This window comes from Astatotilapia calliptera, chromosome 19, assembly GCF_964374335.1.
Source record: "Astatotilapia calliptera chromosome 19, fAstCal68.1, whole genome shotgun sequence".
NCBI lineage: Eukaryota > Metazoa > Chordata > Actinopteri > Cichliformes > Cichlidae > Astatotilapia > Astatotilapia calliptera.
In genome coordinates this window covers 14,473,169-14,497,951 of record NC_137440.1, presented here as the reverse complement: position 1 = coordinate 14,497,951, position 24,783 = coordinate 14,473,169, and the positions used below count along the sequence as shown (strand labels likewise).

The 24,783-nt window shown below is 40.6% G+C and overlaps 2 protein-coding genes across 6 annotated transcripts; one reads left to right on the top strand and one right to left on the bottom strand.

The window, feature by feature from the left end:
• Window positions 1-1,463: 1,463 nt before the first annotated feature.
• metap1 (methionyl aminopeptidase 1) lies at window positions 1,464-13,453 on the bottom strand. Of its 2 annotated transcripts, XM_080293654.1 has the most exons (13): window positions 13,265-13,452; window positions 12,052-12,103; window positions 10,509-10,618; window positions 9,575-9,635; window positions 6,865-6,898; window positions 6,129-6,154; window positions 5,697-5,788; window positions 5,521-5,604; window positions 5,122-5,260; window positions 4,311-4,442; window positions 3,510-3,653; window positions 3,360-3,425; window positions 1,464-2,821 (listed from the first exon to the last, which is right to left on the bottom strand). In XM_080293654.1, exons 1-13 carry the CDS (start codon window positions 13,379-13,381, stop codon window positions 2,655-2,657), a joined length of 1,224 nt encoding a protein of 407 aa, XP_080149780.1. In that variant the 5' UTR covers window positions 13,382-13,452; the 3' UTR covers window positions 1,464-2,654. The 2 variants fall into 2 exon arrangements, with proteins under 2 accessions (XP_080149780.1, XP_026007427.2); XM_026151642.2 differs by lacking the exons at window positions 6,129-6,154; window positions 6,865-6,898 and having other exon boundaries at window positions 13,265-13,453.
• On the top strand, window positions 13,423-23,714 carry eif4eb (eukaryotic translation initiation factor 4eb). Of its 4 annotated transcripts, none has more exons than XM_026151644.2 (7): window positions 13,423-13,557; window positions 14,347-14,450; window positions 17,824-17,919; window positions 18,044-18,107; window positions 19,039-19,152; window positions 22,787-22,926; window positions 23,016-23,714. In XM_026151644.2, the coding sequence occupies exons 1-7, from the start codon at window positions 13,540-13,542 to the stop codon at window positions 23,128-23,130; spliced, it is 651 nt and encodes a 216-aa protein (XP_026007429.1). In that variant the 5' UTR covers window positions 13,423-13,539; the 3' UTR covers window positions 23,131-23,714. The 4 variants fall into 4 exon arrangements, with proteins under 4 accessions (XP_026007429.1, XP_080149782.1, XP_080149781.1 ...); XM_026151643.2 differs by lacking the exon at window positions 13,423-13,557 and adding an exon at window positions 13,617-13,813; XM_080293656.1 differs by lacking the exon at window positions 19,039-19,152.
• Window positions 23,715-24,783: the final 1,069 nt, after the last annotated feature.

Sequence of the window (24,783 nt, the reverse complement as noted above, 5' to 3'; positions counted from 1 at the left end):
CCGCCACACTCTCCCATTTCAGTGCTCTATTGTGGATGTTTTGACATTCCTGCAGGAGCTGTTGGATAAAGGCCTTTCGTTTTCGACGATCAAGGTTTATTTAGCGGCTATATCTGCTTGTCATATCGGTTTTGACGGGGTGACACCAGGTGCGCATCCCCTCGCCGTGCGTTTTCTGAAAGGGGTTCGCCGGCTGAGGCCCGTGCTTAAGTCCAGTGTCCCGGCTTGGGACTTGTCTTTGGTGCTGGAGGCCCTTTGTGGCCCTCCGTTTGAACCCGTTGAGTCGGTAGATATGAAACTTCTTTCGTATAAGACCGCATTACTTCTCGCTTTGGCCTCGGCGAAGCGAGTGGGGGACCTTCATGCGCTGTCTGTGCATCCTGCCTGCACACAGTTTTCTCCTGATGGCCGCAAGGTCGTATTGCGTCCGAATGCCGCCTATCTTCCCAAGGTCATGCCTGCATCTTATAGTTCAATGGAGTTTGAGTTGCTGAGCTTTTGCTCCCCTCCTTTTGAATCTGAGGAGCAGAGGAGGGTGCATTCTCTTTGTCCGGTGCGTGCGCTACGCACCTACATTGAGCGCACTCGGGATGTGCGTTTGTGTGACCAGTTGTTTGTCTGCTTCGCTAATCCGAATAGGGGTAGAGCTCTGTCCAGACAGAGGCTGTCCCACTGGATTGTAGAAGCTATCTCGCTGGCATACAGCACCGGAGGTTTTGCGTTGCCCCACGGGGTGGGAGCTCATTCCACCAGGGGGATGGCGACCTCATGGGCTCTTTTTAGAGGGGTGCCTGTGGCTGATATTTGTGCAGCGGCTAATTGGGCGTCGCCGCACACTTTTGTGCGGTTTTATCGGTTGGACGTTACAGCCCCTTCGGTGGCTCATGCTGTCCTTTCTGCTGGGTCTACCACTCACTAAGGATGTGGTGGTCCCGTTCCGGTTCGGTGGCTGCTCTGCGGGGCGTGTATATAGGTCCCATACTTATGTGTTGTACCGAGTGAATCGACTGAAAGGGAACGATTAGTTATGTCTATAACTTCTGTTCCCTGAAGGAGAGGAACGAGGTACAACACAGGGTGGCCCCACTGAGCAGTTGGCTCGGTGAAGAGCGGCTATCGAACTGAGGGATGACGGTGATGGCAGCGGCTATATGTGCGGGCGGGGCCTTGCGCGTGTCATCACACGTCATCTGCCGTAAAGGCGTGAATAAAGGTTTCTTCAGCCAGGACACGCGAGGGCGTGATATCCCATACTTATGTGTTGTACCTCGTTCCTCTCCTTCAGGGAACAGAAGTTATAGACATAACTAATCGATCATCACTGCCCTCCTCTGAGTTTAAAAAGGCATTACGGCTGAGAAGAACCCAAACTGTCACTTCCATTAATAAAAAGCTGCTAAATTAAGCCACTTTTGGGATTTTCATTTGCAGTCTACTGAAGGACAAACTCACCCACACACAGCTACAGAAGAGTCATTTATTACTCCATTAGAAGAAATACAAAGATGGCAGAGAAACTCTGATCACATTAGTCCTCTGAAAATACAGAAATACCGAATGCTGCTTCTTGCACGAGGAAAATCCCGTCATCGAGATGAATGGTGACTACTGCAGAGTAAAAGGAGAGGGGAGCCACCGATGGAGATAGCTGGCTAGTTTCAATTTCTAGATTCACATTTTAATTTGCTACAACCGGGCTATTGAAAACATGAGACACCAAAGTACTTCTCAAAGCAGGGCCAAAAAGTCCAGCACTTTGAGGTTCAGGGTCTTTATTGTCTTTCTGGACAACCGCACAGATGCTCTTGAGGCTACGTCACAATTCTCCTAGCAACCGTTGCCCATTTCCTCACCGGATGAGCGCTAATAATAGCCACATTCAAGACATAACAATTAGGTTACAGCACTTGTACTGGACACGTCAACAGGTGAATGAGACGATGACATAGTGTAGTCAGCTAATCAGCCTCGTCTTTCATTAAACAGTAAATCAACTCAATACCAATTGTTTCCTTTAGCTCTCTGGCCGTGAACCTGCCTTAGTTGCCCAACTTGAATTTGATAAGCTTAAATTTTAAGTTGCTTGTTGGTGTTCTGTGGACTCTGCTCTCTAGTATTGCTGGTTCTCCTCACTCCACAACCGGTAAATTTATATGACATGTGATTAAGTTAGCAGAGGTTGGGGGGAAAAAAAAACAGAAGCAAAGCATGGTGTACTAGTTGAATTTGCCCTGAGCTCCACCCACCACTGACAACAACAACTAGACAGCCTGTGACAGCTCTGGGCATGACAAGACCCAGAGGTGAAAACGAGCCTATCAATCCTGTCCACTAAGCAAAACCAAATCTCATAAATACTTTTATATTTCCTCCAGAGGATACAGTTTTCACTAATAAAGTAATCCACATTTGATATAAGACACATTCAAGTACTTCCATTTACTTTGAGGAACCGATATTTAATTCAGAAAGCCATGAGAGCTCCACGAGCGGTGCCTCATGATTTTTCAATGTGCTGTGTGTGAGCTGCAGAAGTGCTGAGGGTGTGTGTGCGAGTGTGTTTGTGTGTGAGCTGCAGAAGTGCTGGGTGTGTGTGTGTGTGTGTGTGTGTGTGTGTTTGGTAAAGTCCAGTCCTTGGTGCGTTTCTGTCCGGTCTACATTTGGCTGAGGAAATGAGCGCGTCCGTTGTCTTCCAGACGGCGGGTGAGGATCTCGCAGCCGGTTTCCGTCACCAGCAGGGTGTGTTCGAACTGAGCCGAGCGCTTCCCATCTCTGGTCACCGCCGTCCAGCCGTCTGGCCACGTCTCATCTTGCCAGCCACCTGAGACATTACACACACGCACACGATTTCTGACTTTGGCTTACACAAAGTCAATTTAGCAAAGTCGACAAAACAAAGCCTCTGAGCTATGCAATGACTCACTGTTTACCTGTGAGATAGTTAAAGGTTTTAAAGTGTAATGACCCATTTTGGAGCCTGGCTTTACACAATTTTACCCTGTAAGAACCTGTTAATAGTCTCAGCTTTGCTCAGTATATGCTCGACTGTGAAGGTGATTTCTGAAGGCAACTTGGTCATTTTGCTTTAGGATGAGCTGATTAGATAAAACAATTTGGTTTCTTCAAAGGCTTCTGTTCCTAAAAACCAAGCAAAACACCATTTATGGTGTATTATGAGAACTACACTGCAATAAAGCTGCAAACAGAAACAAGAATTCCAATGTTTAACTTGACATAGTATTCTAGTTTTAGTCGCTTGAACTATGTAGTTTGCAAATAGTCTAATTAAGGCAGTTTTCTAACATATTCATTTGATCTATTTCTGTAAAGATTATTATTCATACAAAGGTTACACTCACCTTCACATATCATGGGCTCAATGGTGAACACATGGCCAGGCTTCATAACACCAACTGCTTTGTTTTCTGGGAAATTAAGGAGAACATAAATCATGCACTTTTGAGTAATTAATGCTAACACATTCAGCGCTAACCGTGGGAGTTACTCACTGGCATAGTGCGGCACATTGGGAGCCGTGTGGAAAAGTCTGTGGATGCCGTGGCCGCAGTAGCTGCGCACCACGGAGAAGCCGTTGGCCTGAGCGTGCTTCTGGATGATGTTACCCAGCTCTCTGTAGCGAATGCCAGGCTTCACTGAGGAAGCAAACAACACAGGGCTTAGTTTATTTCCTGAACCACACACACTAATGTAACTATTTGACATGGAAAACGATGTTGTTTCTACGTCAATGTTTCAAAATGTAAAGTATTTTCCTATTTCAGGTTTACAAAGGTAATGTTGAGTTTGCCTTCAGCAGTCAATTGAATATCTTTGACTATTAACTGGACAAAACAAGACCTCTGAAGAGGCTGTGGGAAAAGAGGATCTGCTTTTATTTTTATTGCGCAGACCAGAAAATAAAATGTGATTAACTGATAATCTTCCATAATGCATGATGTTCCTCAGCAGATGGTGCATCCCAGTTGCCCCGCACATGTAGATAATCAGAATTTGCAACATCCTGGCCACTTTAAGGATTGCAGTTCACAAACTGATGGGTCACTGAGGAATGACCCATCAATTTCGACTTGCTCTGAAATGTAAGTGCTCTCTGGTGGCCGAACTCTGCTAATTCTTGTTATTCAATGACCTCAATATATTGATACCAATAATCCCAATAAGCTAATACTGGCTGATTTAGCCAAAGCTGTGTCTTTGATTAAACAAGGGTAGATAACATAACGTCCATCACATCAACACAAAACACCACCATCACTGTAAAATGTTAGAAAGACAGAAAGTGAGCCTACCAGAATCAATGGCTTGCATAAGGCATTCATACGTAGTCTGAACCAGTTTCTTTGCTCCTTCGTCCACCTCTCCAACAAAGAAGGTTTCGTTGAGGTCGCCATGGAAACCATTGTGGTACACAGTGATGTCCACTGCGTGAGCGTGGGAAGACAAATATGTCAGGACCATTGTATCAGATGACAAACTGAATTCTTTTATGTTTAACACAAAGGGAGCAATATTATGAATGACCTGCCAAGAGCAGTTAATAACAGGCGCTAGCAAGTTTTCAGAAAACACGTATCCATTTGCAAGGCAATACAAAATATCCTTTTATTAAAAAATTGCTGATAAAATTGGAAGTGCCAGTTTGCAAACTGGGACTTTTCCCCACTTGAGGAAAAATATAGACAGCAGAGAATCTGACTGGCAAAGCCCCACTGGTAGAGGTTAATGAAACTATTTGTCTTGTTGGGCCACGCAGCGAGAGATGAGTTGTTGGCAAGTACTCCATCAGACGCTCTGAGGGGAGTGGCGGATAGAAGACGTCGCCTTAGCAGAAATATTCATAAAGAGGCTAAAATTGGCCAAACTCCTGCTGATACCATTTCGGGATCTCGGTACAATCATTTGTCATCCCAATTCCCCTTCCCCCCCTCACCTCAAACATTTACCAGTATACAAACTCAAGCATTCACAGGACTTTGCTAGACATTGGGAATATGAATACATTTTTAAACACTGCAGTATTAAAGTTCCCTGGAGATTAAAGCACATGATGGCAGTAAAGCAGGAACAGATAAGAGAAGACATGTGAGGCAGTGAACGCACCATTGAGGATATCTCCTTCTTGCAGGGGTCTTCTGTCTGGGATGCCATGGCAGATGACTTCGTTAACAGATGTGCAGCAGGATTTGGGAAAATTGTAGTAGTTGAGAGGGGAGGGGTAGCAGTTCCTTGCTAAACAGGCCTGTCGGGACAAAGTGTGTATGTTACAGAGATGGCAGCAGTGCAACAACAGAGTACAAATGTAAATGTATGACAAATATCGAAGATCAATAATCCATTTTAAAGGAGTTCATTTGATATATTTAACAGTTCAAACCTAAGTGCTTACGTTGCTTACATGCCTGGCGCTGACATGTGGATGAACTATAATGAGCCATAATGCGAGTTTGTGTTTAGTGGATCCAAAAATGAGGCATTGTGTCTTGTTTCAAAACAACGCACCAGATGTACGGCGTGGTCAATTTCTTCTGTTGTAACGCCTGGTTTCACCATCACGGCTGCAATGTCCAGAACTTCTCTAGCCAGCTGCAAATAGCACACATGTCAAAATCGCACTGCAATAAAAGGTAAGCTAGAAATGCACGCCTTGAAAGCAGACAGTCAATACTGATTGCTACCTTGCATACAACTCTCATGCCCTCAATGTCCTCGGGGTAAAGAGTCTTGATCTGTGACGTCCCCTTCAAGAACTGCTCGGACTCAGACATCCCTACGGGACGGAAACAAGGACAGACAACTGGCATCACTCACACGTCAATACTCAGTGAAACTGATGAGCTCATTCAGCCAGGATCTTGCAATAGCAGCTGCTGTCAGTCTATCAATTTCCAGACTGTCACTGCTGGATTTACATTCTCCTGATTGATTTTGTTTTTCCATCACAAGTGACAACTAAATAAATCATCTGTTACTGAGAAGGCATTGTCATTCATACTATAATTTTAACAGTTACACTGCAATTGGTGCAACTGTAACTATTACCCCATGCAAGAATATAGATACTTAAATAAAGGCAATCATGTTAACCCATACTGTCCTATGAGCTTTACCTTCAGTTGTCTCTGACTCCTCGCAGCTTCAACAAGTTACAGTACACAATTAATCCACCTCTAGACCATCAGAAAACAGTGATTTAGTTTCAGTAAAAACCACTGTGTAAGAACAGGGAACATCTGGAAAAATAAATAAAACACTACTCTCTATAGCAGAAGGCAAATCTACTCTCAGAAAGCCATGGCTAAAGTCTAAGCCCAGGGTGCGCTCTCATGAGAAAAGTTTAATCACTACAAACAGGTATTCCTTGTTTTAGGACATGAACGTTGTTTTTGATATGTCAGAGGAATAGAACTACTGATGGTAGCACAGGAGTGCCACCTGGTTTAGTTTTGGTACTTTTAATGTGAAATCCTTGTGATGTTTAATTTTTTACTGCTTGTACAGCAGTATAAATCTGAAAAATAAACTCACCTCAGGTATGACCTCATGTATGATCATGAGGACCGATAGTATATTTAAATCCAGTACAAAACCAAACCATCTTTCTCACAATATCAACAAAAATCACAAGTGTAAAAGTAGAATTGCATCAGATTGCAGTCTGTCTATTAGTTTGCACTGGTGTTCTTAATAAAGAGTCATGAGTGCATATCAAGCTGAACTGTTTTGATATTTTGCCAGCTTCAGCCCTAAACATCTAACAAGCATCTTGTGCTGCTATGAATAACTAGCCACTCCTATAAAGACTACACTACAGCTTCAGCACCTGAGCAGAGGCATGACACTCACACCGTCGGCTCAGAAGAACAAAGCTCGGCAGCTTCTGTTATATGGAGAACAACAAAAGTGCAGGTCTCAGTGCAGCAGGTCAGCTTGGTAACGACCGATCCAACAAGAGCCCAACATTTTAATTGGACTGCAAAATGCATACAAATATCTGTTGGTCAAAGCACCCGTGTCATCAATAATTCGCTGGTCCATAATTTATTAACTCGACCAGATGAATGCTGGATGAACGTGAACAGTTGCCTAGCAACACAGACATGAGACAGATTAGTGTTTGAATCAAATGCTGGTGTCCTTTTGACCTGAAGAGGCCACAGTGTGACAATGGAAATCAATTGGACTTACTAACACTTTGATACACCTGTTCTGAGAAGAAGCGAAGTATGAGAAAAGGACCGTGTGTACATTATGTTTTCAGAATGAAAATCACTGCTGAAAATGCTTGTGTTCAGCCCTGAAGCGGGACCGAGCCTGAACTAATAAGAGGCCTCTATCAGGAATTTTTCGGCCTTTTCCTTTGGAATGTGCAGCTAGTTGATGTGTACCGGCTGATTTGAAGATGCTCACTGTCCACATTTGAGTTATTAAAGAATCCCTATTTACCAGTAATAATTTAAATCCATTGAAACACTGTCCTGAATCAATTGTACTTCACTCCCCGAATTGGCACCACAGGAGAATGAAAGGAGACTGTAACCATGACTACCTGAGTGTGGATCTATGCAGTCAGATGACACGGATGCAGAGGTTGCCATGGCTGCAAAAAAAGAATGACTTGCCCAGAGAAATAAATGTAAAATAAGGCAGGTTAGAGTAATCTCAGCTTGTGATAATTTACATAAAAGAAACAAACTGGTGATAAAAAAACACAGCGTGACAGCAGAGCTGTCAGCAGGTTGACTTTTCCCTGCAATAAATCCAACACCAACGAGGGAGAGAGATCACCGTGAGATATTACAGGGACATTAGAAAGAAGACTATTCAAGTCCGGTTTGAAACACCAGCTTAGAAATAAAAGGCATCAGTACAGATGTGCCTACATGATATTCACTGATTTCAAAGTGCTACATCTCCAAAAGCTGAACTGTGAAATTATATCCATATACTGTATGCAGCAGCTTTAAAACGAGCTGCACTAAGCACAATACTTTGCCCATGTAGATACATTTAAATCCAGATTTACTGATTGATCTTGACAAGATCATAACAAGAAATATCAGGTTCTGGATTTAAAAACAGTCCAGTGAGCGCTGTGGGAGAAGAAACGATTAATCTATCAGTGAATGTTTAAAGGTTTAGTCCACACTTTTTCAGCACCCCTAAGGAGTGACTACTGAGCAACACAGCAAATCAAGATGAGCTGCTCCTCTGTTCCACCCCACTCTTAAAATCCTGATGAAGTCAGTATGTTGGAAAGGCTAAACAACACCATCAGCTAAAAATAAGGTTAGAGTCTGGAGATGGACTTTAGGAAATGGTTTAGGAATCAGACTTACACCAACAAGGAAAATCTTTTAAAGAGCAAGGACAGAAGCAATACAGAATGAGAGTATAGCCATTGTATCTCAGGCTGATACTCACTGAGTCAACTCAACTCCACGTGTAACTGCAGGATTACATATTTCTTGTCAGCGAGTAGGGTCTACTTGTGAGTAACATGAATTTCATCATTAGAAGTTGAAAATGATGCACAAATCAAATGGTCTGTGCCCAACCACATCTGTACAATAAGGTTACTAAGTAGCTACAGCATGTAATGTAAAATGTGTTCTGCCCATGATGTAAGAAAAAGAACGTAGAGGCTCATATGTGAATTTATCCTTTGAGTGGACTTGAAAAGACTAGAAACAAGTAAGCAAACATAATCCTGGACAAACAGTGAGCACACATCTAATTCTGCATCTGAATATAAACCATGTGATATTAATTCTAATGCATGAGCTCAATCGTAAACTGGTTGTTGTGGCTGAACGCGGCACAGTTGCCTCACCATATTAAATATGCCCACTTAAGCAAAATTAAAAATGAACAGGTGACAAATATCTCGATAAACTGCTGAATTTCAATTATAGCACAAAACTTGCTGATGTGGCTCTTCATTACCCGCCTGTTCAGACTATCCTCTGTGTGTACAGATCTTTAGCTGACAGCACAAGACGTATCAGCTTATCTGTGCATTCATGCAAAAATGGCAGAACATGCATGCATGGATGAGTGCATTGTTCAGACAGAGACAGAGACGGGCCTTCAACAGGTAGCTCTCAATGCTCATGCATGCGTTACTAAATCTGTGCCATTAGTTTCTAACTCATTTATTGTGGTAATAATGAATGTGGTCTGGACTTTTTCCCCCACTTAGCTGATGTCAACACATACTTACGAAATGACATATTAGTAACTTATTTGCCACTAAAATACCAATGAACCCATCAGTTATGCAGGTCAAAGTCAGGTTAAATATTGTAATATTTTCAATTTATACCAAGACACCACAGCTTATGCTCATCATGTCCCATGCCCCAATTTGAGCTAGGGTTGATTTCTGATTTATCAAAAGTATGAAAGCCCTGAATGAATCCTCTTACTTGTACACAGTACCTCTGATGAACTGCACTTTCCTGCACAGTGTGACATGCCAAAAAGGATTTACAGCTTAAAATGAATAAATAAATAAAAAGATCACTTCTGCTGGAACAGAAAGAGATCGGGTTACCTCTGGGATGATCAGCATAGTCAGGTCTTTGGATGTCACCTGGCACAGGTCTCATGGGAGTCTACAGAAAAGGCCAGAAGAAAGACAGACAGGTTAACTCAGCGTGTCAGTGTTTATATAAGAGAATCCTTGAAGCAAGTAACAAAATGTAGCATTTCCTTTTAGTGTCTGTTTGATTTCCATTCATTTGAATAAGGTAAATACCATAAGATGATTCTTATCTTTATGCTTGAGCTTGTACCTGTTTCATGCTGTGTTATAAATCCAATGCACCCCACCACCACCAGCCCTTTTTTTTTTGATGCACCGTTCTGACATTAGTCGGATATTAGTCTGATCCTGATTCAAAAAGCTGGACCGGATATCAGTGTCAACGTACTGATGTATTCAGTTTAATTCTGGCTTTATGTGCATTTACTACACCTCGCATCAGTAGCAGTGGTACCAGAAGACCTAACACATCTCACGGGAAGCTAGCAGCAAAGGATCAGCAGTGTCTAGATTCTCAGATGTCCTAATCCAACAGCTTTTGTCTGTATGTTGGCAATAGTTTTTCACACAAACTGCAGCCAAGTGAGATGACACGACTGAAAAGTTCAGATGATGCTTTTCCTGTTGGCTTCGTTTATTCCCCTGATCTGTTACAATCTGTGAAATACTTGTTGGGATGATTTTATTACATGTAGATAACTCAATGTCATTTCACTTCACCTTTTATGTGTACACCTAGTTTATCTTGTCAGCAAGACAACTTTACACGCAATAACCAATGCAATGACCATCAACTAGGCTTAGTAGTGTACTGAAGCTGGGCTATCCATACCATGCCATGTTTGATCCCCAAAGTCCAGTTTGTTTGGCTAGTGCAGGTTAATGCAGTCCTATATAGTGGACTGTAGCTGTTCTGCCTGCCCGTTCATTTTTCATTACTTACCAGAGGGTAGTGAGGGCGTAGTTTTCCTGTGTAGCGGTACCCTGGCCATGGGTCTGTGTTGATCTCCTTCTCCACACAGTTCTTAGATTCATTTTGGTTCTTCTCTTCCTCTAAAATACAAAAGAATATACAACATACACATAAAACAACTCACAGGGTGTCTGAATCATCTGGCACAAAGTACAGAAAGAAGTTTCACCAACTCGTGACTCTAAAAGGACACGCATATGTAAGGGGTGCCACCTCTCAGCTTTCTGAGCTGCAATTTGATTGACAGAGGAGTCTTAAAAGGAAGCTGTGAATGATTTTGATCTGTGGTAATGGATATGTGCTGCCTTAGGCTACGTCCACACTAGCCCGGATAGATTTGAAAACGGCGTTTTCGTCTGAAAATGCTCTGCGTCCACACTAGTGTTTTCAGTCGTTTTCACAGAGTTGTGCGTTCACATTGAAACGACCGAAATCACTTACATTCCAGTCCTGCGCAAAAGCGAGTGAAAATTAAAGAATTTGAAGAAAAGCTAACAGGAGCATGTACAAACTTATATTAATCTTTTTTAGGTCTGTCAAAATTGAGACCAATCAAAACAACTGCTGTGCAATGCACTCAGCTATCTTTGTTTAATTGGTCACATGACTGCATCACATGACTAAAATGCATCATCATTTTAGGACGTCTGCGTTTATGAGCATCCACACTGCGAGGGGGCAGCTCAGTTTTGAAATGTATGCGTTTTCAAGACGCTGTGTTTTTCCTTGAGGAAAATGCCGTCTCAGTGTGGACGGGAGGCCAAAACGGAGAGAAAACACATTAGTGTGGACGTAGCCTTAGAGTTGGGTCATCTTGCCATGCGGGTGTTTCTTTTGACAGTCACGCTTCAGTGTGGTTACGAGTTTGATGAATGAATTTGCTGAGACTTAGATTTCATGTACGTGGGAAAATTAGCGATGCAGCGGGTATAATCAGCATTTTTTAGTTTTAGGTTTCTTTTGGTTCAGACCTGTTTCAAATTATGGTTATCAAATAGTGGTTTTTATTTTGTGTTGGAATTGTCTGGTTTTTGCAGTCACTAATTTGACCTTGTCCCACTGTCCTTTTTGATTTCCTTGTAGCTTTCATTTTAGTAGTAGCAGTAGTTACTGCATCTTGTAAGGACTAAATAACTTTTTATTTCCATTTTTAGAAAACCTCATTAGTTTGTTTTGTGCCACTTCCTTGTTTCAATCCACAGTATGTAATGTATAGCTCTAAATTCTTAACAGTACTTGTTTGTAGTGTGTGTACCCATGTCTGCACTGACTGCAGTGTTTTCAAAGTTATGGTGTGATCACTTGCAGTGCAGTGATATATTTACACTTTTCGGTTTTCCGGGTTTAGTTGCAGCTAGGATATTACAGGACCATATTTGAATGTAGTTAGTATAGTCTGTTATTATTATAAATGTGTTTCTTTTTGTTAGTCTCATTTTATGATTATAGTGTTACGTCATATAAGCTAAGCATCATGATAGCACAGTGGTAGACAGTGCCCAATTGCACCTACTTGCTTTTTTGTGCAGCAACTTGTGAGATGCCCAGCTTCCTTTAAAACATTCCTGCAAAGAAAAATTATTATCATTACTGTTACAGCACAAATTTTTCAGTGAAGTCCATATCAACAATATGCAACATTCACACGTGATCACAACCATATAACCCAATTATAGTCAGCTACAACTGAAATTTGGGTTACTTTACTTTGAGAAATAGCAGAAAAAGGATGGCCTGCTGCCATCGGTAAAGGTCATCTTATTCGCTGATTTGCAAACAGAAACCATCAAGGCCTATAAATCAGCGTGGACAGTTAATGGCACGGAGTGGAAAGCAGAGTCTGGCAGCAGAACCAAAACTGCACTCACAGCAGAGCCCTTTAGGGTCAAATACCTTTGCACTACAAGATCGTGTTGCTGACAGTGTTTATTACTAACTATTTATATTTTCAAAGCTTTTTCAGCTTTTCAAAGAAATCTTGAGAGATTTTACTCAAAATTCTACTGATCATTCTAATCCAGTGTATGCAGCTACAAAGGAAATATCCACGTGGTATAACTGGTAATTAAAACACAAATGGCGTACCAATGTGCTTGTCACTACTCTAAGCTGCCAAACTTCTGAAAGAAATGTGTTTGCATACTACATGTAGCTCTTCTGATTTCCAGCCAAGTAGGAGACCCAACGCATAAACACTCCATCTTTAAAATGACACATTTCCTACAGATGTTTGGTCTCGTGGGAACCAAAGAACCAGGATGATCTGTCGGGCTAGAGTTGCGTGACATATCACTTTACAACTCAAATGCAAGTGTGTGCAACATACTGCATCACTTTATGTGATTCCTACACAATAAATATGACTTCATAAACCGTTTTACGTTAGACAACTTAACACCAATTGGCCACAGCTATTATTTTGACAAGGGTCGTTACATGACTCATTTTAGCCATAAGTTAGCTAGCTAAGCGTTTGCCCTCGGCCTGGTGGTTAGCAGGTAGCACCAGTTACAATCACTGGTTGCATTATTTATCGCCACCAGTCTGTGTGCCACTATACAACTAATAAGCATCCGCAACGTTCACAAAAAGTTGCGCTTTACCAATAGATTCACGTACACACAGCTACCTAGCTTGTCAGTTAGCAACCTCGTGATAAAACAGAGGGCCCCGGCACGCGGCACCAGCTCACATTTAAAGCAGACAAACCGGGAAAGCAGAAGTACCTGCGAGCAGAAATAGGAACCTTGAATACCAAGCTTGATACATGTGGGGCACTGAAGTTTGGCGTCCTTACTGCAGCCCTCTGTCTCACACTCCCTTCTAGCCTCGGTGCTCGCCATGCCTGCTCCGTCTGCACAAGGGGTGGAGTCGACGACAAGCAGCCAGCCGGCGCAGCCAGCCAGTGGCAGCTGCATGCACGGCGCATGTCCGCAGCGGGACCGTCACGTTGCATAGTTCGGTCCAATCAACAGAAACTTTCCTAACAGAGAATTGTAAGATGGCGACCGCCGAACCGGTGAGTACTTTCTGTAAAGAACACATGAAAACATATGAGGGTCTTCTCGCTTCGATTACAGGGCGGTGTCAACCGTAAACTTCACGTACAACTCTTAACGTTAGCCCGTAAATGCTTAATGAGCGTTGTTGGGGCCGCACGTGTTGTTTTGAGTACTTCAAATTTGTCTTGGGTGCCACGAGCGAGGCGTAAAACAGGAATGCTTGTGTGTGGAAATCTCCCAACTTTCAAGCTGACGTTACTGCTACCAATCGAGGCAAGCACATTAACTCTCACCTGAAAACCAGTCACTTTTAGTGACGGACATTGCGCAGCGGTGAAGTGAACCTCCAAGAAATATGTGTTTATTAGAGGCACGTGAAATCATACCTTATATCCGAGGAGGACTTTATGTAAATAAAAATCCAGCTGTCAGAATGGTTCGACACATGACCTCTGCGGTCCGCCGTTAGCAGTGCTGTAAGCTGAGGTAAATGATGTAGAAGCACAGAGGGGATTCCTTATTTGTATTAAGTAATTTTATAGTTAATATTAGTTAGTCTTTGTCTCGCATCATAGTGAAATGTGTTCCAGATGTTCGTAATGGATTCCGTAAACATCTGCTTCCGTCACGGAATTTAAGTCGATCTAAGTTTCGTTTTAGGCTATAATATCAGTTTCTTTTTTTAAAAATGGGACTTCTACTAGTGGAAACAAGTAAACAAGAGGAAAAACCAGAACTCAAACATGTTGTTTTCAGTTTTATTGTATACCTTATATTAGTGTTGAGCCTCCATCTATTTTTTTTAGGAAACTAACCCAAGTCCTTCCCAGCCTGATGAAGATGGAGCTGAGCAGACCGGACAGGAGATTGTGAGCCCAGAGGCCTACATCAAACACCCGCTCCAGAACAGGTAGAGACCGCAGGTTTATGTAAAGCGACCCAAAGTTTTCCTTCAAGCAAGTCATGACACTTTTGGTAACACCTCAGGACGTTTATTTGATGAGCTGTTCTACAGCGTTATTTAAATTAACTTTAATTTCAGTGGTTACCAGTACATAAAACCTGCATGTTTATATACTAAAAAAAGAAAAAACCTAGAAAACCTGTTGAATGCCCCCACAAAGATTTCTGAAAACGTCTTAAAAACTCCCCCAGTCTCAAAATTTCTTTATCTCTCCAGATAAAAACCAAAGATCAGAATTACTCGTTTAAATTATTTTATGCCAACACTTGTTATCACATTATTGAATAGTAATTAATAGTATGGCTTGTCTGTTAAGGCCCAAATAATATATATATAATTGTTGCCTCACTTCCTATTACCAAATCGTGTCCAGTGTGTGTGAGTCATCTGTGTGATGTGTTTATAGGCCTGTAAATCAGTACTGCTTATCAGCTGAAGTTAAAAAGTCTGATAGTTTGTTCGCCTCCTTGCTTTGCATAACTGTTTGTTGTTATGCAAAGACTGTTATTAAAGTTTAAAATTGTATAATAAAGCCTTAATTACTATTTTTAGAATAGCAATTAGGCAGGCTTTGGTTTAATTCAACGGAATTAAAGTAATTTTTGTCTAAGTGGCTTGAAAATTGTGCTTTGGAGGCAAAACAAAACAAAAGCATTTCAGTTGCCATTCACATAGGACATGCCAGCATCTTATCACGGTCAGTAAGAGCGACCGCTTGTGTGTGGGAGTGGATAAATGTCAAGATGAAAAGTGCATCAAACTCCAGAGAAAAGACTGGTGACCTGTGTCAGACTCATGTTTGATCACAAGGCTCAGTTCGAGAACTGAATGACCGTTTCTCCTCATGGCCGAAGCAGCCGCTCATGCAGAAGTGAAAGAGAGACATGAATTGACCACTCACTGAAAACAATGAGTGCTGTGTTTACGGGAGGAAGAGGAGCCATTTACACAATTTGTCTGCATGATAGAAACATAAATAGAAGAACAAATGCAAATGTGTTTTGTTTCCAAGATAGATTTTGATGAGTTAAACCAATTTTCATCTTGATTGAAGACAGTGTCTAACAGACTTGGCAGTCATAAAATGTCATAAATACACATTTAATAATTAAAATATGAAGTTATCTCAAATGTGTTTTTGATGGATCTTCAGTGTTTTCATTGATATCGCACAGCTAGGATTTCCAGATCATATGACTCTGTCCCACTCAACCCCCACCAAACACACAATTAGATAATGCAGTGGAACCGCATCATTAAATCATTGTTTGTCATTTACTTTCATGCTGAGTTTATATGTACAAAAAATGGTAACAGCAGGACAGTTAGATGAGCTGATGTAACAGTTGTGGCTTCTGTTAAATGCAAGAGTACCCAGTGCTTAGGCTGGGGATCAGTTTTGGCCCTGCAGGCCCAGGGCTGCAGTACACTCGTGGAAAATCTCACAGAAACCTCCATCTTTGGAAAAGGAAAGATCAAACTGTAAAGCACCTTTTCGGGTTTTCTCCATTTATTTATTAAATGGTAAAAGGACTGGCTTATGTATCGCATTTTTACTCCAAGTGAGAACTCAAAGCAGTGCTTTATACTATGCCTGTCAGCGTGTTCTAACGATCACACTCATACACACACTGATGGATGGATCAGGGTAATTTGTGCTTCAGTATCTTTCCCAAGAAACACTTTGACATGCAGACTGGAGGAGCTGGGGATCAGTCTAGTATGAAACAGTTAAAAATCCAGCGTACAAGCGCCGGACATTAAATTGATGCTGCTTTGCTGATTAAAGTGGTATATCCCATGATATTGATGTTCAAAGTTCATTATTTAAAGAAAAAAAGTAATAAAAAGGTAAGATTTTGACTTTAGATTGTGACACTTTGAGTGGGTGTAAATTATTTACAGATTTTTAACAGAGCTTAAGCTTGTGTTTTTCCATCACTGAAAATTTAATGTGCGTAGCTCACGTAGGAATTCTAAAGGATCAAAAGACTGGGAAAAGTTAGGTGACTTAAAATGCCAGATTTCACCCCACCACCATGGACTTACTTTGTATGACTTCACTGGATAGTTGTTAAAGTTACCGTACCAAGAAAACCAGCTGATTCTGATGGGGTCGTGGGGTTCCACAGCCAGTTGTCTAAGTCTCAGAACAAGATTATTCATCTTCTTATTGTATTAATATGCACATTTGGACTTTTGTTGTGCATTTCATCACAAGTTTGGTCTTAAATTACCCCCTAACCTGTAGACAGGTTACCTGGTAACCTGGTAAATACACAGTATGTGACAGTAAATATAATTGATTGATTGCATTTTCTTAATTAAAATCTGGATGATTCATTGATAAAATGGAAAAACTCATATATAACTCTATATATATGAGTTTTATTAAATTGTACCTGTATCCATGTATTTATGCATGCAGAGCGTCGGATTCAAGCCTTTTTTTATTTCCCCACAGTAAGACTGTGATTGTCTGTGATGGCGTGGTGACCTGTCCAGGGGGGTTCAGTGTTTTTCCTCTCAATCCGTACTTGGATACTTTCCAAGTACCTTCTGTGCTGAATACAAATAAGCCGTGAATGAATATTTTATGCATATTTAAATTCCACAAGGGTCTTTATGTCCAAAAGGGTCAAATATAAAAGCCAAACTCGACTGAGATCCAGTCAGCTAAAAGAAAAGTTGGCTCCTAAACACTTTAGTGGTGTCTCACAGCTCATTTTGATGAGAAGGTAAATGCTAATGGCTAAATATCCCAAAATATTGACAGTGGCATAAAGCATCTGAAACGGATTAATGTTATTTGTATTGACAGTGATGTGCATTTCTCAGTTTTCTTAACTCCCACATTGTTTTCAGGGTCAAAGGGTGATTGAGCCTGTTGAAGTCCATGAGAGGGATCGTGTAATGTATTTGGCCTTAGATCATGGCCTATAACTAAACATTCAAATGTCTGATAAACAGGTTCACTAGAAAAATTCACACAACGTTCTAATTGCTCATCAAACACTCTGCTCTGTGGATTTAGTACAGCTGAAGATATTTGGCTTATTATTCAGACCTTATTTGGCTCATATTTGGACTGTGGGAGTCTGTCTGCTTTAATTCTTTATTAGTTTAATTTTTTTGCCAGCCTGTTGCTGAGTTATTAGAGAGTTTAGTGTTGAGCATTTGGGACAAGCATCATCTGCATCTCGTGCATCCATACGTTGCTCATTTGCCCAGAAGTTCTGTTTGCCTTTGTTTACATTGTGTGTGTAATAATAGGCCTATTATATTTATGCAAATTTTTGTTTTCTGCTTAAAACAACAGATGGTCTCTGTGGTTCTTCAAGAATGACAAGAGCAAAACATGGCAGGCCAACCTGCGACTCATCTCTAAATTTGACACAGTTGAAGATTTCTGGGCGTAAGGAACGATAAATGTCTGGGATTCTTCTGTGCTCTCACTGAGAAACAAGCTGTGAGATACCCTGACTATATAATATGTTGTGAAATAGGATTTTATTAATGCTTTTCTGTCTTTATTTCAGTCTCTACAACCATATCCAGTTGTCAAGCAACCTAATGTCAGGCTGTGATTACTCACTTTTCAAGGTATGTTTGATTCGTTTACCTTTTCTGGACAAAAGCAGTGAGTGTTGACTTTAAATGCACATACATTTAATTAAATTGGGATTTTTAGTGACCTTTGCTTGTCAGTGTCTTCTTTAACAGTCTGTATTTTAAGTAAAAGTCTTCCAATATTCTCAAAGTTACATGTAAAAAAAACTACATAGCATCTTTTTAAGCTGGTAAATGTCTTTACATAGATATGAGATATGGCATTTGTGCTAGTTTTAGTTGTTTTGAGATACTAAATAAGCAAATAAAAGGCCCGAGGCCTCGTCCACATTTGAAGTACAGGAATAGAGATCAGTTAAATGTTTTAAACTGATATCCTATTATTATTTTAGACATTGTAAAACAATATCAGTTACTCCTGTACTGAAATTGACTGCTTTGAGGGTCTGTCCCACAGCCCACATCATACCCCTCAAGGCAGTGGTAGTCCAAACACTGAACAGAAACAAATAAAGCTTCTGCAAACAGAACAATGCCTGACTGAACTGCCAAGACAAGAGTTCCAGTAAAAACAGCAGCATCATTGCTGGAGGGAAGGGAAACAAGAAAAAGCCAGCTCACAGCCAGGAGAGAGAGGATGAGTTAAAGTGGAAAAAGAGTACTGGACTCAAGCCTTTATGGAGGATCACACCAGTGATTATCAGTCATCATCTGTACAAATTTACATTAAGGAAATCTTCTGGGAAATAAAAACCTATCTGGAAATAGGTTGAAGGTGAATCTTTAAGAAAAAGGTGTTTCAGCACTCGCTGTATACACGCTGACTTTTGATATATTTTCGTTTTTCCGTCGCAAACATATAATGCCTAACTGTGGGAAAGATACATTGCTTGCAGGCAACGTTGAAACCTCGTTCTTAGAGGCTGCTCGGGATGTGTGCTGACAATTTGAACTATCGCTGCAGGATGGCATTGAACCCATGTGGGAGGATGAGAGGAACAAGCGTGGCGGGCGCTGGCTAGTTACACTCACCAAGCAGCAGAGGAGATTAGACCTGGACCGCTACTGGCTGGAAACTGTAGGTTTGACTGTGCTTGTGCTCTTCATCCCATTTCTTAAACCAGTGACAATAATAATCATTTCTCTAACCTCTCCCCAAAGCAGTACATTTATTACATGCTGGCAGCCATAATTAGTTACACCATGTTATCATTACACTTGTTGCCTGCAGAAAGGGGTGATTACAACTAAGCGTATCTTTCAGAGCTGAACCGAGCTCAGATTGATTTCATGTTCTTGGCAGCAAATGTGCGATTGCTGTGAGTGCGTGTTGAGCTGCAGGTTTGAGATCACAACCTGGTCAAATGAGAGCAATTGAAAATTGGTTTGCTTGCTTGGTGCTAACAGCGAGCGATGCTCAGCACAGATGCAGGAAAGAAAAGAAAAACATTTTCACAAGCTATAAAAAATATCACCGGGATGTTGGAACACTTATACTGTGTTGAATTAATACATATGGCCACCTGGGGCAGCAGTGAGCGCTACAATCAGCAAGTTACCACATATTATTTCTAGGCAGGTTTTTAAATGCGATAACTGAGAACAAGGTGACATATAGTCTTAAAATTCATACAATAGATGCAACTACTAAAATGTTGGTGAATTTGAATCTCAGTGATGTCGACCTGGAGGTTGAGGTGACTAAGATTCAAATCTCAAGGTCAACATCAGAGATCGTTTTCAGATAATCTTGTGACTTCAATAACTTAAGAAGGGCGTCGCCTAGGTGTAAAAGTTCACGAGTTTAAATATCAACGAGAACCAGGCAGCATTTTAAATCTCGCCTGATGAATGGCTACTGCCTATATGGCGCTGTTGGCAGTGCAGAGCCGATTCTTCCTTGGTGCCATTTCAGCAGGTTTTAAGATCTAATCTCACATAGCTCCACAAAATATAAAATTTGGGGTAATTTCAGTGGGAAGCCAGTTGCAGCGCACAGCATCTGCATTTTTTTTCTGCAGTTTTTTTGCAGTAGCCCCGCACACAGCCACATATTTAAACTGTTTCATCATTCAGTCTGCCTTCTTTTGGTTACCAAGTCCGTGCCTGCTTTTTGGCCATAGCACCCCTGTAGGTTGTAGATGGACCACTGACTCTGCATCTGTGGGAAAAGCGTAGTAGAGCCATCTCAGACCTGGCTCCCACACAATCGCTCGTGGTTAGCAGCAAATGTGTTTTGCAAGAATATTCTCCATTAGTCATTAAATTTGACAGGATCCTGTTATATATTATACAGGCCTGGATCAGGGCCAGCGGAGATCCAAATTCAATTTTTAAATTTCTTTGTAAGATAAAAAATATTTAAATACTAGTTTTAAAATTAACATTCTTTGTATCTTTAAATTTTTTTGCAGTTTAAATCCTGTAGGATATATTTATATATACCAGTGGTTCTCATAATTTTCACAATAAGTACCACCTCATAAAATATATGGCTCTTAATGTCGGTCATAAGGGTGGTACTTTAAAGTACAGTACTATAGGCCTGTTTAACACCCTATACAGTTTACACGAGACAATTTTCTTTCTTATATGAATGTTATTTATTTTAACTGTCATAAACGGGATGTGACAAGTGATAAAAATAACAACTGTACTGCAATAAAACATCCACAGCAGATGGGATATCCAATCTTTAAGTGATGATATGATGAAACCTGCTTCTGGGTCCAAACTACTCTGAGTTTATTAAGGCTGTTATGTTTTTAACACGTTTTAAAGCTTTGTATCTTGTTCTATTTAATCTCAACAAGCCCCTGAAAATAAGTCAGTGATCACTGTCGGCCTGTCTCGGTTTTTATCGTCACTATTCAAAGGCCTGTTTTTAAAACCTTACGATGTCACTAAACCTCAGTCATGCGGCAGTATATTAATGACAAACCTCGTATTGTGGATGGATTATCTCAGTTGTTCTCCTGACTGAAGTTTGGTCCGTTTACATCAATACGTCAATTTAACTTTTATTGAGTGGAAAAAAGTTAGCGTTCATCCTCCAGCTTCACTTTGGCTACGTTCACACTGCAGGCGAAAGCACATCAAATCAGATTTTTTTTTTTGACCCTATGCGACCCATATCCGATCATGGTATGAAAGTGTGAACGGCACAAATCCGATACTTTCAAATCCGATCTGGGTCACTTTCGTATGTGGTACTGAATCCGATACATATCTGATGTTTTAGAAAGCGACTACTGTTTGATGGTCATGTCGCATTAAATCCGTCTTTTACGTCACTGACACAAGACAGACGCCAATTATCAGCGCCAGAGAAGACATCGCGAACGCTTCCTGGCCATCCGGTGAAACTGCTGGGAAGACAACGTTGGAGAAACGTTAACATTTTATTTGTACTGCATAATCTGCAGATTCTGACAAATATCTGCAACTATCCTTTGAAGCACCGCTCCTCTAAAACAGCAATAAGGATAATTATTAGGTTATTTACATAATAATGTAAATAACAAAATAACTTAAAGCAAAAATTGGGGAAACGTGAAGTCCGAAGTCTTTATATTAACGGCCATCAGTCAAACAATATTGTTTGCTCTGGGTCTAAACAGAGCGAGTTGTGTGTGACGTCTTCTTTTGCGCATGCGGCCGCTTTGAGCGTTCACATTAGAGCGCGTTTGCTGTCGCATTTTATTTGTAGTGTGAACACGCAGACAAAAAAATCGGATTTGATCAAAAAATCGGAATTGAGCATTAAGACCTGCAGTGTGAACGTAGCCTTTGTTTATGTTATGCTAACCATAGCTGTGTAGCTAGCCACCACGTAGCACATCATTTTAAACCAGCTAGCCCAACTTCAGTAACCCTACAAACGTCACTGCTGTTTAGGTTTCTGGCTTCATTTATGTTGGACGTGATAGCAGAGCTGTACGTTTTAATTTTTCAGAAATCCCTCAATCAGAACATGGTATATTATTTAATCTTAAAAAAAATCTTTGAAGACTTCCCACGTATCACTAGAGGGAGCCCACGTGCCACCAGTGGTACACATACCACAGTTTCAGAACCACTGATATATAGGATAGGATTCACTTATAGTATATAGGGTGAATCAGTGGGTTATTCACATTACGATTTTATTTAATAGGATAAAAACAATTTCTTCTTCCAAAGCTGGAAGAACTCAACTCAGGTAAAAGTAAATTCTTACTAAATTTCTTGCTGTTCTGACCTGCCATTGATCCTGAACTTAACTGAAGTGAAATATCAGAAGATCGGTTAATGAAAAAACACCAAGAACCCTTTAATGTTCTGCTGTGATGATCAGGTTTGTGACTAAAGCTTTGGGTCGGCTGCAGAAGTTTTTCACATTCAAACAGGGCCGAGGCAGTCTGAAGATATCGAAGGTGTCAGAACAAAATGTGTTCAGATACTGCTGAAATATCACACTAGGATTAAGTAGTAACTTTGGAAATAATAATGTCAGCGTAAAATGCCACCAAATTCTATGTCGTGTCACTGATTTTGAAAAAGCAGAAATCCTTAAAAATGTCAGCTCCCCAGTAATGAATACGACAAGCCTCAACGACCTCACTGCCTTTTCTCTTGTCGCAAAGAATGAGGATTTCAAGTTGCTGTCAAAATAAAGATGTGATTCATTATGTCAAGACAACAGCTTTTCTTCCTCTGCATCCTCTCACCAGCTGCTGTGCTTAGTCGGAGAGGCCTTTGACGACTACAGCGATGATGTCTGCGGAGCCGTGGTCAACGTCCGCACAAAAGGGGATAAAATAGCCGTCTGGACGTCAGACTACGAGAACCGCGAAGCTGTAACGCACATAGGGTGAGGCAGATCAGATCGCGGTCTGTTTAAGTATTCTAAGCACTGAAGGCCTCCTCAGCATCTTACGTTGTCATTTCGTATTTCAACAGGAGAGTTTACAAGGAACGCTTGGGGCTTCCCGTGAAGATGACTATTGGTTACCAGTCTCATGCAGACACCGCTACCAAAAGCGGTTCAACCACCAAGAACAAATTTGTTGTTTGAGAAAGCCCTTATGTGCCTCTTTTCATTTTCTTGTCTTATTTTGTTGTTGGTGCACATGTTTACTTTGCTGCAAAAGACTCTGCGGAATGCAATCTGGAAGGAAATAAAGAGTTCATGCCAAATGTTGCCATAACCTGCCCAGGAACTTATACTATAAATGCTATGGAAAACAGATGAATGCAAAAACTTCCACAAACACTAATAATGAGAGGTATTAATAGTGGATGTCATTTAGAGTGCTTCATTTTGTACTAAACAAAATCGTTCTGATTTTATATTTTTATTTTGCGAATGGCAGGGAATCAGAAAATGTATATTTCTCACCTGTTTTACAGCATCGTTGGTTTGGCTGTAATCCTTATTTTTTTTTTTTTTTTCTTCTCTAATCCTTATTGACATTAAACTCTTTTAATTTATTATATTAATTTGCTTGCATATTATTAGAATGTTAGACCTTCGTTTTATGCTTTTTTTTTTCTTTTTTTTTTGCCTTGAGCCATTGCACGTAATCCACCTTTTTAAAGTGTTTCATGACATATATTCATTTGAGTGTTAATATAATTAAAACATTGGTTTTGCAATTATTAACTGTTAAATTGTGGATTATTTTGTTGCTTTCTGTAAGTGGTACATTCCTTGTTATAAACGCTTTACTAATTGACTTGTGGTGATGCTCTATTGATGGACACTGACTTTTTGAAGTTAATTTATCAGCAGTGGCGGGCAGATCAGCCGTAAAGTAAAAAGACTAATGTAGATATGATTATACTTAAGAAAAGAGCACTTGGTGTGAAATCTGGCTCTCCCTCGTTTTAAGATCCCTTAAAATGTCAGTAAAAAACACTTGTGAGAGAAAAGATTAGTTTGGGAAACGCGGCGTCAGTCCATTTCCACCAGAGCAGCTTTCAAATGTCACTTCGCCGTGACAAATATCATCACGTTCTCGGTGTTCTTCTAATAAAGCAGCAGGCGACGCTTCTACACGTAGATCCTTCTTGATCTGATGAAGCTTTAAGTGGTTCTTTAATGAGGTCCCTGCTGCAGTTCTGGTGGTAACCTTTAAAGCCCAGCTGTTTATTCATGTAAGATCCTTTACAAGCATGCACTTACATGATAAACACAGTAAGTAAAACATGTAATAATGTATTCTGTTTAGAGCAGATGCTTCAAAATACCTCGAATCAGTAATTCGTCTGCACCAGTGCAGCAAAATGCCACAGTAACTTGACAGATTTTTGTACTTTTAACTAATATGTAAGATTTCTATGCTAATAAAATGCTAAATAACTTAAAAAATCAGATACAGCAATTAAAAAAAAAAAATCTATTGTAAAGATTATACACAACCACAGTAAACGACCTTGGGGCAGATTCAAGTGATTAAATCTTTCAAAGAATAAATGAATAACAGAATTTACAGGTAGTTAGAATAAAAAAATGTCTGAAATGTGCTTCAACTGGCAAATTTGGGAGGAAAAAATAAAGACAAAGGTTAAAACTTGTTCTAACATAATTGAAGGGCTTTAAGTGTCATCGATCAACGGGACTGTAAGGTCTAATAAGCCTTTGGAAATCCATTCCAACAGACCGAGTCTTAATATGTTCTGCAAAAGCTGAAATCACTAAGAATTGATCAGCCTTTTAATACTGCAT

Coding starts and splice junctions, on each gene's coding strand:
- metap1 (XM_080293654.1), bottom strand. CDS start 13,381: ATGGCGAGCACCGAGGCTAGAAGGGAGTGTGAGACAGAGGGCTGCAGT. Junction 5,605..5,696: donor GCATGAGAGTTGTATGCAAG/GTAGCAATCAGT, acceptor TGCTATTTGCAG/CTGGCTAGAGAAGTTCTGGA. Junction 3,654..4,310: donor TATGCAAGCCATTGATTCTG/GTAGGCTCACTT, acceptor TTGCTTCCTCAG/TGAAGCCTGGCATTCGCTAC.
- eif4eb (XM_026151643.2), top strand. CDS start 13,676: ATGAGCGTTGTTGGGGCCGCACGTGTTGTTTTGAGTACTTCAAATTTG. Junction 13,814..14,346: donor CGTTACTGCTACCAATCGAG/GCAAGCACATTA, acceptor TATTTTTTTTAG/GAAACTAACCCAAGTCCTTC. Junction 22,927..23,015: donor GAAGCTGTAACGCACATAGG/GTGAGGCAGATC, acceptor GTATTTCAACAG/GAGAGTTTACAAGGAACGCT.